General features: G+C 44.9%; 1 protein-coding gene across 3 annotated transcripts in view; it reads right to left on the bottom strand.

Moving 5' to 3' along the window:
• Window positions 1-17,761, bottom strand: part of LOC141147251 (phospholipase A and acyltransferase 3-like) — a 129,356-nt gene that overhangs the window by 71,497 nt on the left and 40,098 nt on the right. For all 3 annotated transcript variants that reach the window (XM_073634453.1, XM_073634452.1, XM_073634451.1), the window contains exon 4: window positions 16,928-17,033. In XM_073634453.1, the coding sequence (XP_073490554.1) occupies window positions 16,928-17,033 (106 nt within the window). The remainder of the gene's footprint in view (window positions 1-16,927; window positions 17,034-17,761) is intronic.

Here is a 17,761-nt window from a genome sequence, read left to right on the forward strand (position 1 = left end):
GGGGGGGGCATTTTATACTAAACCCTTCAGTTGGTGTACCCAACAACATGGGGACAGAGTGCTTTGGGGAGGGGAGCCCCCCTACCCCAAAGCACCCCCCCCGTGTTGAGGGCATGTGCCCTGGTATGGTTTGGGGGGGTCTCGCTTGTCCTCCTCCTTTCCTGGCCTGCCAGGCTGCATGCTCAGAAAAGGGTCTGGCATGAAATTGAGGGGACCCCACAACATTTTTATTAAAATTTTGCCCTGGGGTTCCCCTTAAAATCCATACCAGACCTAAGGGCCTGGTAGGGATTTAGAGGAGACCCCCACGCTGTTTTAAGAAATATTAATGCCAGCAATTGTTTTGTTTACATTCTGTTTACATTCTGCTGTCAGTCCCACTGAGAGCATATGAGTCACATGAGTCATGGTTATTAAGGACTTCGTGGATGCCCACCCCTTAACAACCAGCTACAGTATTGTGAATATACAAAAGGGATACCGAAGGTGCCAAACAAATTCTTATCTTTTGCATTTCTTTTTTTTTTTTATCTCATTTTTTTTTTAATGCTATTACAATCCAAATATATAAAATGAATGCCGAAGCTACAAAACAAATTTCGGAATTTGTTTCATATCTTTGGCATTCATTTTGCATGTTTGGAATGGCATTAAAAAGAAAAAAAGAAACAGGCCCTTCAGGTCTGGTATGGACTGAGGGGGAACCCCACACCAAAAAAATAAATAAATAAAACGTGGGGTCCCCCCCAAAATTCATACTAGCCCATTATCTGAGCATGAAATAATGCAACTGATAAAATCCATCCAATGAAGTGACAATATATTTCAACAGTGCACCTGGAAAAATGTGATGTGCAGAAAGATGACTTCCACCTCTAATCTTATGGCCGCTTACCGACTCCCTATGATCTCCTATTTCGGGAGATCACAAGCGCTTTCGACTCTATACCCAGCCAGGGCCTTTGGTGAACACAGTAACGCCTTCACGGACTTCCACCACCCAATGAGGGCACAATGAAACAGGATCCCCAAGGAGAAATAAAAGTTTCCATAGCATAAAATCTTTGGGTGTTTATTAATATAAAATCGTAGTGATCACCGTAATGGGAGATCATAGGGAGTCGGTAAGCGGGCGTAAGATTAGAGGTGGAAGTTATCTTTCTGCACATCACATTTTTCCTGGTGCACTGTTATAATATATTGTCACTTTATTGGATGTTTTTTATCACTTGCATTATTTCATATACACTGTTTTTAAGCACAACTTATTTTGGAAAATTGTTTGTGCGTATCTCACCGGAAGTTGCTGCTCTTCTTTACTTGCTTTTAATTTTAATTTTTGACAGCGCAGTAACATTTCCCTTTCTAATCCGAGCATGCAGCCCGGCAAGCCAGGAAGGGGGGTCGATGAGTGAGCACCCCCCCTCTCCTGAACCATACCAGGCCACATCCCCTCAACGTGGGGCGTGCTTTCGGGCAGGGGAGTTTTATGGAATTTTTATTAATTATTTTTTTTTTTTTTACTAGTAATGGCGGCGATCAGCGATTTTTAATTTTTTTTTTATTGTGACTGCGACATTATGGCGGACAGATGGGACACTTTTGGCGCGATTTTGGGACCATTCATATTTATACAGCGATCAGTGCAATTAAAAATGCATTGATTACTGTGTAAATGTGACTGGCAGTGAAGGGGTTAACCACTAGGGGGCAGATTCTAACTGTGGGGGGGGGGGGGCGTGGCTATGTGTGACATGACACATTACAGGGAGCTGAGATCAGTGTCCTGTCACTAGTCAGAACGGGGAAATGCTTGTTTACATCAGCATTTCCCCGTTCTTCCTCTCCGTGAGATGATCGCGGGTATCCCCGCAGACATCGAGTCCGGGGAAACCGCGATCACACTCACGGAGCTCGCGGCGAGCGCCCGCAAGCCCCTTCTTAAAGGGCAACGTACAGGTACGTTAGTATGCCTGTACGTGCCCTATCGCCGTCATTATGCTGTAGTTATGCTGCAACATTATGCTGTCAGTTGGGGATTCCACTGGCAGCATATGAGTCATGGTTATTAAGCATCCGGCGGCAGACTTGCTGCCCTGCTCCTTAACAGCTTCCCACTCACCCCTGCACATAAACGGCCAGGTGAGAGCTTCCCTGTTCTGACGGGACGTACCCGTACTTACTCTCCTGGCTGAGATCAGTGAGAGGGGGGGAGTAAGGGATGCTGCAGCCTGTGACAGATCTCTGTGTAACTGATAATTTTAGTGTTCAGTTGCACAGAGATCACACAGACTGCAGCCATCCCCACACAGTACACCAAGCACCACTATCACTACTGTCCCTGTCCCATAAACATCTGTACCGGTGCACAAAACATCTGTCAGTGTACCAGTGTTTTATCAACATCTGTACCAGTGCACAAACATCTGTCAGTGTACCAGTGTTTTATCAACATCTGTACCAGTGCACAAACATCTGTCAGTGTACCAGTGTTTTATCAACATCTGTACCAGTGCACAAACATCTGTCAGTGTACCAGTGTTTTATCAACATCTGTACCAGTGCACAAACATCTGCAATAATCCATTGCAACATCAACGTCAGTGTCCGCCGGTGGACGATCAACATCTTTCACAGTGTATAAGTTCACAAAAAATCTGTCAGTGTCCCACCAATAAATAAAAAATTTATAAGTGCCCCCGTCCCCCTGTGCTTGCATGCAAAGGCAAAAGCATACGTTGGTCTCGTACACATAAGTAAAAAAACGGCAATTGCACCGCACATGTGAGGTATCGCCAGAAACGTCTGAGTGAGAGCAATAATTCTAGCACCAGACCTCCTAAACTGGAGTATATTCTAAACTGGTAACCAATAAAGGCATATAACGCATTCCCTATGGAGATTTTGAAATACCAAAGCCACTTCACAAGCATGTGCAGCTTTAAAGCGTGGCATTTTTGGTATCTATTTACCTGGCGCAACACTATACTTTATATTTTACCAAAAATTTGGGTATTATATCGTCTTTGTGTGCATTAAAACTCATTCATTCAAGTGTATTTATGCCTTAGAACCATTTCACACTGACAGCACTGGGGCATAGTTTTAGCGGTGCTTTACCATCATTTTAGAGGCGCTAGCGGCCGAATAAAGGGTTAAAAGTGCCCACAAATCGCCGCTACTTTGGAGGCACTGCCCATTGATTTTAATGGGCAGGGGCGCTTTAAAGCACCTCAAAGAAGCTGCTTGCAGGATTTTTTTTGACGTCCTGCCAGCAAAGCGCCCCAGTGTGAACGCCCTCGGGTTTTCACACTGGGATTGCAGATGAGGCATTTTTCAGGCACTTTACAGGCGCTATTTTTAGCTCTAAAGCACCTGAAAAATGCCTCCAGTGTGAAAGGGGTCTTGGTGTGTAAAATTGCGTTAGAAAAACCACTATGCAAATACTGTGTGACATAAAAATTTGCAAAACTCACCATTTTATTCTCTAGGGCAGGGGTCTCCAAACTATGGCCTTCCAGTTGTACAGGAACTACAATAGTAGTTTGGAGATCACTGCTTTAGTGCCTCTAATGCAAAAATATATAAGGTTTGGGGGTTCTAAGTAATTTTCTAGAAAAAAATACAGATTTACATTACTTGTAAACAAAAGTATCGGAAGATGGCCTGGTCTTAAAGTGGATAATGCCTGAAGTACTCCTTGGATGTTGCACCTCTTATACTCAGGAGTAGAGATGAGCCTGATGTTCGAGTCAAATGTAAGTTCGACTCGAACATCGGGTGTTCGCCTGTTCGCCAAATAGCGAACAATTTGGGGTGTTCGCGGCAAATTCGAAAGACGGGGAACACCCTTTAAAATGACATTTCTAAAGGAAAAAAAGTAATTTAAAACTACTCGCAGCTATACAGATACAGACACAAGTCATTAAAAAAACGGCATGGGGGCGTGGCCTGCTGCAGACCAGGATGGCTGCCTGACTTCCAAGCTCCGCTCCACGGCCTGGAGAACGGCAACCCTCAGCTACCTTCCTCCACACAGCTCACACCATCGGAGCGTGGGAGGACCGGGGACACTCCAGGGCATGTCGCTGCGGTGTTACAAGCCGCCGAATCCCCGCCTCCTGACAGATTATTATAAGGCGGCCGCCGCCATGCAAGGGACCCAAGATGGCACTGACGCCAGTATCAGCAACGGCTCCTATAATGGCTCTGCCTGCCTGCCTGCTGCCCCTACAGCGCTGCCTCATCAAGGAGACCCAGCCATAGCGCCCACAAAAGAAAGTATGGACACCCTCCCTCCTCCAGAGGAGCCCCTAGGAGGACTTCACCCTGACAGCGGTAAGAGGCTGGCTACCTCCCCTGCACACTCCCCAAAGAGCCACACGCTAAAAAGCAACTATGGTCCCATGTTATTGCAGGGACACATGGATCCCAAGCTGCTCCCTCCCTGGCTGCTATTCCTGCCACTGATAACACTGTCTCTGAAGCAACACTGAAATCTATGCTTCTCACACTGCAGCAAGATTTACATAGGGAGCTTCAATTATCAATATCCCAGATGCACGACAGGATAGATTGCATAGAAGAGCATACGGATGCTCTGGAAGAAAATTTGCAGGATTACTCTAAAGCGCACAACGAACTGTTAGATGCACATGATCACCATACAGAAGAAATCCACCACATTAAAATGAAATTAGCGGATTTAGAAGACCGCTCTAGACGAAACAATATTAAATTCAGAGGCATCCCTGAGTCGGTCAAACTGAACGAAATAACGCCATACTTGCAGCAACTCATGTCCACCTTACTCCCACATCTCAATGCCCGTGATACCTTAATTGACCGGGCCCACAGAATCGCTAAACCGCCACACCTTTCAGATAACATCCCTAGAGATGTTTTGGCGCGCATACATTTCTTCCATGTTAAGGAACAAGTTCTCTCCGCAGCAAGATCCTCAAAACCCTTGCCGGCCCCCTACCAGTGGCGGCCCGTCCATAGGGGGCGCATGGGCGCTGCCCCCCCTCCAGGCAGTACCAAAAAAAAAAAAAAAAAATGCCAAAAAAGAAAAAAAAAGTAAAAAAAAAAAAAAAATTTAATACCGGCCCTTTAAAAAAACAAAACAAAACAATAAAAGGTCCTTTAGTGCACTGTGTGCGAATGCCGGACACAGTGCGACGCCGGACACATTGCACTAAGGGAAAGCGCCACGTCTATGCAATCACGAGATTGCAGACGTGGCGCTGCATTTGCGGGTGTGGAGCCCGCCTTGCGGCGCTTTCCGAAAGCGCCAATTAGCTTCCGCCCGGCGATCGTGGTATATGTTACTACGGCCGGGCGGTTTGATTGACATCTCAGTTTGATGTCACTTCCTCTTCTCATTCTCCCATTGCGCCCGGGAGAAAGGAAACAGGAAGTATGAAGAAGACACCGCTGGAGAGGACAAAGGCAAGGTAAGTAGTACACTACCCCCGGGGGGGCTGCACAGGCTGCATTGGGGGACACAGGTAAGGCTGCATTGGGGGACACAGGCAAGGCTGCATTGGGGGACACAGGCAAGGCTGCATTGGGGACACAGGCAAGGCTGCATTGGGGACACATGCAAGGCTGCATTGGGGACACATGCAAGGCTGCATTGGGGACACAGGCAAGGCTGCATTGGGGGACACAGGCAAGGCTGCATTGGGGGACACAGGCAAGGCTGCATTGGGGACACAGGCAAGGCTGCATTTGGGGACACAGGCAAGGCTGCATTGGGGACACATGCAAGGCTGCATTGGGGACACATGCAAGGCTGCATTGGGGACACATGCAAGGCTGCATTGGGGACACAGGCAAGGCTGCATTGGGGGACACAGGCAAGGCTGCATTGGGGACACAGGCAAGGCATGCTGCATTGGGGGACACAGGCAAGGCTGCATTGGGGGACACAGGCAAGGCTGCATTGGGGACACAGGCAAGGCTGCATTGGAGACACAGGCAAGGCTGCATTGGGGACACATGCAAGACTGCATTGGGGACAAAGGCAAGGCTGCATTGGGGGACACAGGCAAGGCTGCATTGGGGGACACAGGCAAGGCTGCATTGGGGACACAGACAAGGCTGCATTGGGGGACACAGACAAGGCTGCATTGGGGGACACAGGCAAGGCTGCATTGGGGGACACAGGCAAGGCTGCATTGGGGGACACAAGCAAGGCTGCATTGGGGGACACAAGCAAGGCTGCATTGGGGACACAGTCAAGGCTGCATTGGGGGACACAGGCAATGCTGCATTGGGGGACACAGGCTGCATTTGGTGAGACACAGTCTGCATTTGGTGAGACACCGACTGCATTTGGGGGACACAGGCTGGCTGTTTTTTGTGTGACACAGGCTGCATTTTGTGTGACACAGGCTGCATTTTGTGTGACACAGGCTGCATTTTATGGGACACAGGCTGCATGTAAGGACGGACTCCACTGGGGACACCTGATGGCATCTGGTGGCAGGCGACGTGGCTAGTGACACGCTCAGGGCTCCCACTGATTCTGCACTATGGTGAGTTGAATGATTTCATTTTATATCACAATGTAATAATAGAATTAATGCGCTTCAATTATCCTGACACCATAACAACCATGGTGCTGGGATTATTGAAGTGCTAACACCAGGTGTTTGGAACATCTTTATCTGCTGATCGTTAAACTTTCTAGAATACACATATTTCTATTGTTGTGAAGGATCTGGGCCTGCTGTCCCTCCATCCTTCTCTCCCTCCATCCCTCATTCATCTCAGATGCTAACCACACCACCTTAGAGCCACGCCCACTATTTTGCTGAAACCACTCCCATTTTCACCAAGTGGGAGGGGTCAAAAAGGAAGGGTGGGGTCTGCCCCCCCATCCTAAAACTTCACCAGCCGCCACTGCCCCCTACGCTAATATTAAACTATTCACTGACCTGTCGCCTGCCACAATGGAAATGCACAGAGCTTTTGCCCCAGTTACATCTATTCTCCAGCAGAAAAAAATAGTGTATAGATGGGGCTTCCCAACGAAATTACTGGTTACTCACCAACAAAAGATCGTCCCTATTCTCACTCCGAAAGATGGCTGCAAGAAACTCACCAACTGGGGTCTCCTCCCCATTCCTCCTAGAGAAATGGAACAAGCTATCCCCTCCCATCAGATTCTAAAAACGCGGCAACTAAGATGTCCAACAAAATATGACCTAAGTCTAAGCCCAGGTCCCCAGCCTTTCTCATCTCCAGCCTGGGCGAAACACCTTTCCTTTTTTTTCTCACCACACCTCAGGTTTAAAGTTGTGCTAAGCACACGGTTCTTTGACTTTTGATATCATTACAGATTATTCAACAACTGTTTTATTTCTTTTTCAGAATTTTAAAATTGTTTGTACTTTAGCAACTGATCAGTTTTTTGTTCATCTACCTGTAGCACATACAGCATTGATTTATCTGTCTGTGTATCTCCCAACTGTCAGCGGTAGGTGAAGTCTCTCTCCCTCTGCCCAGGCCCTCATAATTGCTCTGCTATCATGACGCTCTCAATCACCTCCCTTAATGTAAAAGGCCTAAACTCGCTATTTAAATGCAACCTTCTATGGAAGGAAGCATTACAACAACATGCAGATGTAATCTGTGTTCAAGAGATACATTTTTCTAAACTTAAACAACCCCAATGTATTCACAAAAAATATCCCCACTGTTTCTTTGCGAACGCCTCTAAGAAAAAGAGAGGAGTGATGATTGCCATTAATGCGGCAATAGATTTCAAACTTCAACATTGTGAAAGTGATGAGGATGGCAGATTCTTAATCCTATCAGCCACGTTTGACAATCGCCCTCTCACTTTAGTCAACATTTATGCCCCCAACACTGCCCAAAAAAAATTCTATACCAACCTCCTTGCCAAATTGACTCCTTTTAGATCTTCACCCTTAATAATTTGTGGAGACTTTAATGAAGTAATTGACCCTTCACTAGATACTTCCAATCCTCCACGGTGTAGGCCCTCAGCGTTAGCCACTATTCTTAAACGAGAGGATTTATACGATTCCTGGAGGTGCATGCACGATATGGAGAGACTACACCAACTTCTCTCCACCACATCAATCTTTTTCTCGAATTGACATGTTTATAACAGATAAGCACCTACTACAGTCTATCACTGCTTCCCATATAGGAAACATATCGTGATCGGATCATGCTCCAGTCACGATAAAGCTAGCATCCCCTTCACAAACCACCAGACATACGGTTTGGAGATTGAACACCTCCCTCCTTAACAATCCCACTTTTGAGTCTCAAATACAGTCAGAGATTGACAATTAATTCCAGCAAAATGTAAATTCTGTAACTGATCACGCTATTCTCTGGAATGCTCATAAGGCTTGTCTAAGGGGTCTTTTCATAAAACTTGGGGCCCAAGCAAAAAAACAACACTCCCATACTACTGAGTCCCTCCTAAAACAAATTTGATCTCTTGAACTTACGAACAAGAGATCCCCCTCTAGTAATATCTCCTTAGAACTTAAAAATCTTAGACTCCAGCTCAGTGATCACCTCCGCAAAAATTTTGAGTATTACATAAAGAGACTACGATTATATACCTACTCATCAGCCAATAAACCAGGGAAATTTATGACCAGACAATTTAAAAAGTAAATTTCCAACAAGAGAATCGCCTTTCTCACTGGTTCTCAAGGACAACACCTGACTAATCCGCTAGATATTGCCAATGAATTTGGCAATTTCTACACAAAACTTTACAATCTTACGGAAATGGACCCCCAATCTGCTCCCTCCCAAACTGACATAACAAAATTTCTATCCTCTGTCTCCCTCCCCTCTATTTCTACAGAACAACTTGAACTCTTACCAGCTCCTTTCTCACAAGATGAAATCCAAAAACTGATAAAAAACTTACCACTACATAAGGCACCAGAACCTGATGGACTACCCAACGAGTACTATAAACGCTTCACCCAATTCTTAGTCCCCATCTATGTGACATGTACAATCAATTTGCTACCACAGGTATAATCCCTAAGGAATCCCTCGATGAATTAGTGGTCACCATTCCCAAACCGGGAAAAGCTCCAGACAACCCTGCCAATTACCGTCCGATCTCACTTCTCAACACAGATACTAAACTTTATTCCAAACTCCTTGCACAATGCCTCTCCACTATCATCCCCCAGATTATTCACCATGACCAATTGGGATTTGTGCCCGGCAGACAGGCCTCAGATGGAACTAGACTTTTATTGACCTTATCCAGTGGACGGAGCATATTCGAGCGCCTTCTCTCTTCCTATCTTTGGATGCTGAGAAGGCATTTGATAGGGTCTATTGGCCGTACATGGAAGCAGTGCTCCGCAGATTTGGACTGTCGGGCACATTTCTTACTGCCATATTAGGCTTGACCACTCACCCATCTGCACGCATTTGGACTTCGGGTGTCGTCTCCAACCCCTTCCTGATTACTAATGGCACCAGACAGGGGTGCCCGTTGTCCCCTCTAATATTTGCCATGATAATGGACCCCTTAGCACAATTCATTAGATCTGACCCATCAATCTCGGAAATAAAAATTGAAGAGGTTGATCACAAAATTGGCCTATATGCAGATGACATGATTATAGCCCTAACCAATCCTTTGTTGTCCCTTCCTGCAGTCCAAAGAGTCCTGGAGATGTTCAGTGCCGTATCCATGTATACATTGAATCACAGTAAATCTCTAATGCTTAATCTTGGCCTGGACCCTCAGACTGTAAAATCCATTAACTCTACCTCACCATTTGCTTGGGCCCCCAACTCCTTTTTCCCATATTTGGGAATCCATCTAACATTCCCTAGCCGGATACTATTGAGAACCAACCTAGAAGACCTCGTGGGCAAGCTCACATGGCTAGTTAAAGAACTGAGTAAGGTTCCAGCCTCTTGGGCTGGTAGGGTAGCTCAGGCAAAAATGTATTTACTTCCCCATGTTTTATATTTTTTTCGTAAAATACCCCTTCCTCTAGCACAAAACCAGATCAAGAAACTCCAAGGGATCATCAATGGTTTCATTTGGCAACAAAAACGACCTAGAGTAAAAAAAGCTATACTTGTAACCCCAGTTCAACACGGCGGCTTGGGTGCACCAGACATCCAAGCATATCACCGAGCAACTATTTTAGATCAATTGAAATCTTGGTGTTCAGATAACCACCACACAACCTGGAAACAAATTGAAGCCACCATACTGCTTATGAACATTAAACTCTTCCTCGCCACGTTATGGCTTAACCTTCATCCTAAGCGATACCCTCTCGATACCATCATGTCCTCCATAAGAGTCTGGTCCGCACTACTGCAACTCACTGGAGGGATTTCAGTAGACACTCTAACAACATTACCCATTGAGGCGATACACCTTATATCCCCAGACTTACCCCTTTCGGAGTGAACAAAAGCCAGCATCACAAGCTTTGATATGCTTTTCTCACCCTCTGGTTTGCATACCTTCGAACATCTAACACAGAAGTTTGGTCTATCCAAACACACTTTCTTTCTCTGCTTGCGGATTAGATCCAGCCTGTCAAAACTGCGCTGGTCATCCTTGGACTGTGTCTTGCTTCCCCTGATCAAGTTCTACAACCTGGATGCATCCAAGACCAAAGGAATCTCTTTGGTGTATAAACTGCTCCCAAGCCAACTACCGACCTGCTATCTTCCTCCACGCAGTACTGGTCCTCTTTGTTGGATCAACCAACTCCAGTTCTACAGTGGCAGAAAGCCCTCACATTGCCTCTACGCCTATCTCACTGTATTAACCATTGGGAATCACTACAAAAGCTTTTTCACAAATGGTACTTTACCCCGGAAAGGCTAGCGAGGATATACCTGAATACCTCACCCAAATGCTGGAGAGGCTGTGATAAAACTGGATCTCTTTCACACATATGGTGGGAGTGCCACCTCGTCAGGAATTTTTGGAGGAAAGTGCAGAAACTGATTGGATCTCTATGTGGTTTATCCCCATCTATGTCTTCACTCGACCTACTCCTGGGACTCTCAATCCCCACATGGCCGAAACACTTACAAACGATGGTCACACACATCCTAATAGCAGCGAGACTAACGATTGCAAAGAAATGGAAATCAACCGACCCGCCCTTATTAAAAGATACCATTCGATTACTCAACCTGCACTTCCAGATGGAGTTTTCCTTTGCCAAGGCCAATATGTCAGTTAATAGATTTAATAACACCTGGAAATCCTGGATCTCTGACCCGAGAAGTTCACCACTGTGCTAGCAATATTGACTTTCCCTGGAGTGGATCCCATATCTTTCACCCTTCCCATCACATACCCCTACATCACCGCGTTATGATAATCAATGCAGTTCCCACTGTTTATCCCAGTACCATTATTACCCCTGGGAGTTCACCCCCTCACTGGACTAACAGAACGCTACAATGATATGATAAGCTTTTCTATGTCTTTGTTATACAAATGTTTATCTAATGCTAAACCTTTAGTTTTGATGCAGATTGATAGAGGCTACTCATAAGTACTCCCTTACCTTTTTTGCTGTTTATGTGTGCATAATAACGCCAGGGTATGCCCAATTGGCAATGTTCTGTATTCCCTTTTCTTCTTACAATAAAATAAAAACTTTAAATAAAAAAAAACAAAAAACGGCATTGGGGTCCCCCCAAAAATCCATACCAGGCCCTTTGTGTCTGGTATGAATATTAAGGGGAACCCCGAACCAAAATGGAGAAAAAAAAATGTATGGGGCCCCCCCAAATTCCGTACCAGGCCCTTCAGGTCTGGTATGGTCAGTTCAGGAGGGGGGCGCTCTCGCCCCCCCCACTTTTCCTGCGGCCTGCCAGGTTGCGTGCTCTGATAAGGGTCTGGTATGGATTTTCGGGGGGACCCCCACGCCATTTTTTTTACTTTTGACGCGGGGTTCCCCTAAAATTTATACCAGACCTAAAGGGTCTGGTATGGATTTTGAGAGGGACCCATACGCCATTTTTTAAAAAATTGGTGCAGGGTTCCCCTTAATATCCATACCAGACTTGAAGGGCCTGGTATGGAATTTGGGGGGACCCCCATGCAGGACCCGGGTCCGTCCCCAAACACTTTTTATGAAAATAACTTGCATATAAACCCTTAAAATGAGCACTTTTGATTTTACACAATCGTGTCCCATAGACTTTAACGGTGTTCACATGTTCGGACTAAATTTTTGCCTGTCCGCATGTTCTGCTACGAACCGAACCGGGGGGTGTTCGGCTCATTCCTACTCAGGAGGAGTAGCAGAATGTGTTTTGGGGTGTAGTTGCAAGTATAACTAGACATGTGCACTGCCAAAAGATTTGTTTGTTTTTGTTTTAATTCTGCAAATAAAAAAGAAATTCAGAGAATTCAAAAGGACAAAAATTCAAATATCTGAAAATTTGAAAATCTGAAATAATACCTAACTTATAATAACTAGCTTTTAAAATATAGGAATTAATAATAATAAAAAAAAGTTTTTATTATTTTGTTACGTTCCATTCGTTTAGATGTGCCATTCGTTATTATGAATAATTCGTAACTTCGGATAAATTTGTATTCATTACGTTCACTAACAGCCAAATTTGAAAGGAAATTTCAGTACCTATAATTTAATAGTTAATAGTTATTATTCGTTATTTCTAATTTTCGTTATTTCCAAATTTCAGATTTTCCAATTTTATTACAGGTTTTCGTTAATTAGAATATTTATGAATTAACAAATTTGTCGAAAGACTAATTCGGAACAAAACGAATTGCATATGTCTAGATATAACCTGTTAATGTGACATTTTTGTATTTATCAATTTGCCAAAGAATTTTGGGAAAAAATTACAACTTAATAAAACCCGCCGTGCTGCTTACTAAATACCTTGGATGGTCTACTTTCCAAAAAGGGTAATTTGCCATGTTAGGGCCTTAAGAAATTAGATAGTCTGTCATTACATCAGGTGTGATCAATTTTCAGTGATTGGCACCATACCTTGTAGACTCCTATATTTTTTACAAAGACTAAATAATATACACTGATTTGGGTTATTTTTACCAAAAATTTAGCAGTCTAAATTGTGGTCAAAATTTATGAAGAAAAATTACATGCAATGAGCTCTTAGCCCAAAAAATGACCCACCCTCATGCCTTTAACGAGGGGAGAGGTCAGCTCTGACCCCTCTTCTCGTTAAAGGCATGAGGGTGGGTAATTTTTGGGCTAAGAGCTGATTAGGGTATAAAGGTCAATGTGAAACCATCCATACTGTTAGATTCTGAGGAAGAGGGCTCGACCCTCGAAACACGTTAGCCTAGAAGCTATGAGGGCTTCCCACATCACTGGCTGAGGACTGGATCTTGAGGTGGTCTTGTTGGCACCATCACACGTGCTTTTTCTTGCTAAGAGCTTATAAGTAGATTACTTTTTTTATTCTTTAATAAAATAGGTATGTTGGTAATGCACTAGGTCGGTGTACCCTTTTCTTCTTTTCTTTGTTGTTGTAACCTCTGGAAATTACTGTGCCTAAAAATTCCATCGGTTACAGAAATACTCAGTACAGCCCACCAGGAACCAAAAGTCATGCAACAGTTAAAATCACTGAGATCAAATTTTTTCCAATTCTGGTATTTAATGTGATCATTACAGGGCCGTCTTTAACCACTTCAATACAGGGCATTTTCACCCCCTTCCTTCCCAGACCAATTTTTAGTTTTCAGCGCTGTCACACTTTAAACGACAATTGCGCGGCCGTGCGACGTTGTACCCAAACAAAATTGACGTCCTTTTTTCCCCACAAATAGAGCTTTCTGTTGGTGGTATTTGATCACCTCTGTGGTTTTTATTTTTTTGCCCTATAAACAAAAGAAGAGCGACAATTTTGAAAAAAATACAATATTTTTAACTTTTTGCTATAATAAATATCCCAATTTAAAAAAAAAAAAACACACATTTTTTCCTCAGTTTAGGCCGATACGTATTCTTCTACATATTTTTGGTAAAAAAAAATTGCAATAAGCGTATATTGATTGGTTTGCTCAAAAGTTTTTAGCATCTACAAAATACGAGATAGATTTATAGCATTTTAAAAAAAAATGTATTTATTTATTTTTTTTACTAGTAATGGTGGAGATCTGCGATTTTTTTCCTGACTGCGACATTATGGTGGACACACCGGACACCTTTGACACATTTTTGGGACCATTCACATTTATACAACGATCAGTGCTATAAAATTGCATTGATTACTGTGTAAATGTGACAGGCAGGGAAGGGGTTAACCACTAGGGGGACACGAGGGATTAAATGTGTTTCCTAGGGGAGTGATTCTAACTGTAGGGGGAGGGGACTCACGAGGGGAGGAGACCGATCGGTGTTCCTCTGTACTGGGAACACATGATCGGTCTCCTCTCACCTGACAGGACATGGATCTGTGTGTTCACACACACAGATCCACGGTCCTGCTCAGTTAACGGGCAATCGCGGGTGCCCGGCAGACATCGCGGGTGCCCGGTGGACATCGCGGGTGCCCGGCGGACATCGCGGCCGCCGGGCACACGCACCGGGTCCTGAGCAACGCGGCGGGCACGTGTGCACCCCCGGCAGCACGTGCGTGCCCCCTAGATGGCCTGGAAGCCCAGGCCATCATATGACGCCCACCCAGGATGGGAGATCCCATCTGCGGGCTACATTTGACATTGGGTGGGTATTGAAGTGGTTAAGGCAGGGCAAAAGGGGCAGCTGCCCAGGCTCCATCATTGTTTTGGGGCCCAAAGCAGCTGCCTCATACTTACCAACTATTCCCTTGAACTTTTAGTCCCATGCTGTGTGCTGATATCTCAGCGTGAAGTGCTGCTACTAATGCTGCCCAGCTCTGCCCTATTGTTGTGTACAGATGACTCGCCTGCAGACCCTGTGTTTATGTGTAAATAACCTGCATTGATATGCAAATAGCGGCAGCATTCATATGTAAATAGTGGCGGAGCGGCGAAATTCATATGTATATCATGCCCCCTGAGGTCATATCCACCGTCACCTATACTGAATGCTGCCCACTGGGAGATAAAGGGGCATGCTTGAAAGTCCTGCCTGCAAATGTGTTCATTAAGCCTAACCTCAGCCTATTCTGCAAAGGTAAGAAGATTAGTGGGGGGAGGGTAGTGTGGGGTGTACAGAGGTAGGCAGAGAAGGAATTACAGTTTGGGGGGTACAGGTGAGCACAGAGGGGATGTATGGAGGTAAGGAAGGTGGGTGCAAAGATGAGCAGAGGAGGTAGAGTTAAAGGGTTGGAGTGGAGAGGATGGGGGAGGTTTGGGGTGCAGAGGTTAGCAGGGGTTTTAGGATGCAAAGGTGTACTGACAGGGTGGATACAAATGTAGGTCGCATGTAGGGCTGCTCTATGCGCTAGAAATGTGGAAGAACGTCCCTAACGCTTTTAAAAAAAATCACACGGTTCCACAGCACGTCAGCAGATGCGTGAGGGTGTCAATAACAATTAATGGTACTGCTGTGTATTTTCTAAAGGGCAGCACGTTTCTGTGGTGTCAGGAAAGCGATTTTGCATGCGTTCCGGACACACACATGTGTCAAATACATTGGTGGTCAGTATAAATCCTCTCATTACATTGGGGATTGGTGAACAATCCTTTCATTCACACTAGTGGCCAGTGTGAAGGTTCCCCTTACATTAGTGGTCACCAGGGCCGGTGCTACCACCAGGCAAACTAGGCAGCCACCTAGGGCGCACTGCTCCCTAGGGCGCCCGGCCACTGGTGTTCCTACTATCTTCTCTCTCCAGCAAGCAACTAAGTCTCAGCATTAGGAGGCAGCTGCGGCAGAGGACTGTGTCTGTGTCCTGACTCCCGAATGAATGGAAGCAATCAAACCTTCATTGATGGGCGCTGGTGAGGCTGCATTGATGGGTGCTGCTGGGCTGCATTTGATGGGTGCTTCATTAAAAATATGGGGTATACATGGGCAGGGCAAAGAGGGTAGAGTCAAGGAGGGGGCGGCAAAATTTGGTTTCGCCTAGGGTGTCAAAAATCCTTGCACCAGCACTGGTGGTCACTGTAAATCCCTCCTTACATTGGTGGTTACTGTGAATGCTTCTATTACATTAGTGGTCAGTGTAAACCCTTATTACATTGGTGGTCAGTGTTGAAACGCCTCTTTATATTGGTAGTCAGTAAAAAAATCTGCATTGCCATTGATCACACCCTCCCCTCCCCCCAGCACTGCCACTGACCCCAGGAGTTCTAGGAACCCTTGGAGTTTTCTGTCTATTGATGGGTCCCCTCACCACCCCAGTCCATGGTGTGCAGGCAGTGAGGAGATGATGTGCTGTAACCTCTAGCAACCAATCAGTGAGCAGTATTGATGTACAGTTATCTCTAGCAACCAATCAACAAGCAGTAATCATGTGCTGTAACCTTTAGAAACTAACCAGTGAGCCGTAATGTGTGCTGTAACTTTTAGCAACCACTCAGTAAGCTGTAATGATATGCTGTAACCTCTGGCAACCAATTGTAATCACTGCCTGATATGATTTAGTAAACAGGTTTTGAGTTTAGCTGCTATTTATTGTATGTCTCAGAGCAGGTAGAGAGCAAAATTGCATGGAAGGGGGGGAGGCAAGAAAATGTTTGCCCAGGGTCCAATCAATATTAGATGGCCCTGGGTCATTACAAGTAACTCCTGATCTGTATTTGCATTATGTTATCCATTGCAGTGCTGCCACATGACTGGCTGATTAAATAATTGCACAAATAGGCAGGTATTTGTAATAAATTGCTTGGTGAGTGTCCTTTTTATCATAGAGAACGTGGGGAAAACTGTAACAATACATTAGCCAAATCTAAGAGCATATGTGTATAGACATGCATTCGTACCTTGTATATGTACAACATAGTCATCTCCAACATAGACACCCCAGTGGTCATAAGGATCTTCAATACCTATAAATGCAATCAGATCTCCAGGTTTTGGTTCTAGACCCTGTGGAAGAATTGATTTGTATGTTAGCTTGTATTAAGGTATTCAGAGAGACAGTAATATGGAAACTGTTTTTAATTTTTGTATAGCTTATTTTATTGTATGTATTCCGAGCATTGTGATATCCATGTTTAATGCACACATTTTAGTATTTTATCACAAATATGAGAACGCACGTACAACCTAGTGCTTTCTTCTCTCTTTCTCACACTTCTTGTCACCAGCAGTAAAAGTAGACTCACCACGGAAGGAGGCCAGCGAGCGCCTGTTTTTATTCCCCCCCCCCCAAGGAGTCAGAAGCTGCCAGAGAACTAAAGTAAAGCAATGGCATAGTACATTTCATGGAAGAGGCTAATGCTGACAGGTGTTAGATGTACTCAGAAAACAGACAGAAGGTACAGGTAGGCAGCAGGTAGACATACTGTAGTCTAAGAAAAAGACTAGTCAGCTGATTTAAAGGGGTTGTAAAGGTTTGAGTTTTTTTATATAAACGTAGTACTAAGGGACTGCTTGGAATTACCTGCTCATCTCCGCTGCCATGACCCTGGTGAACATTCCAACCCATCCCTGTACCACTGTGAAGTGAGTCCTGGAGCAGAGGAGCGAAGGGATCAGCGCAGGGAAAGCATGACATGTGCGGACTGCACAGTCACGCTGTTTGTTAGTTTCCCCTTTAAGATAAGGGGAGTGGCTACAGCAAGGGAGGCGCTCAGGAAAAAGAACTGAGAGAA

The sequence above is a fragment of the Aquarana catesbeiana genome, linkage group LG06, assembly GCF_042186555.1.
Source record: "Aquarana catesbeiana isolate 2022-GZ linkage group LG06, ASM4218655v1, whole genome shotgun sequence".
In the NCBI taxonomy this organism is placed as follows: Eukaryota; Metazoa; Chordata; class Amphibia; order Anura; family Ranidae; genus Aquarana; species Aquarana catesbeiana.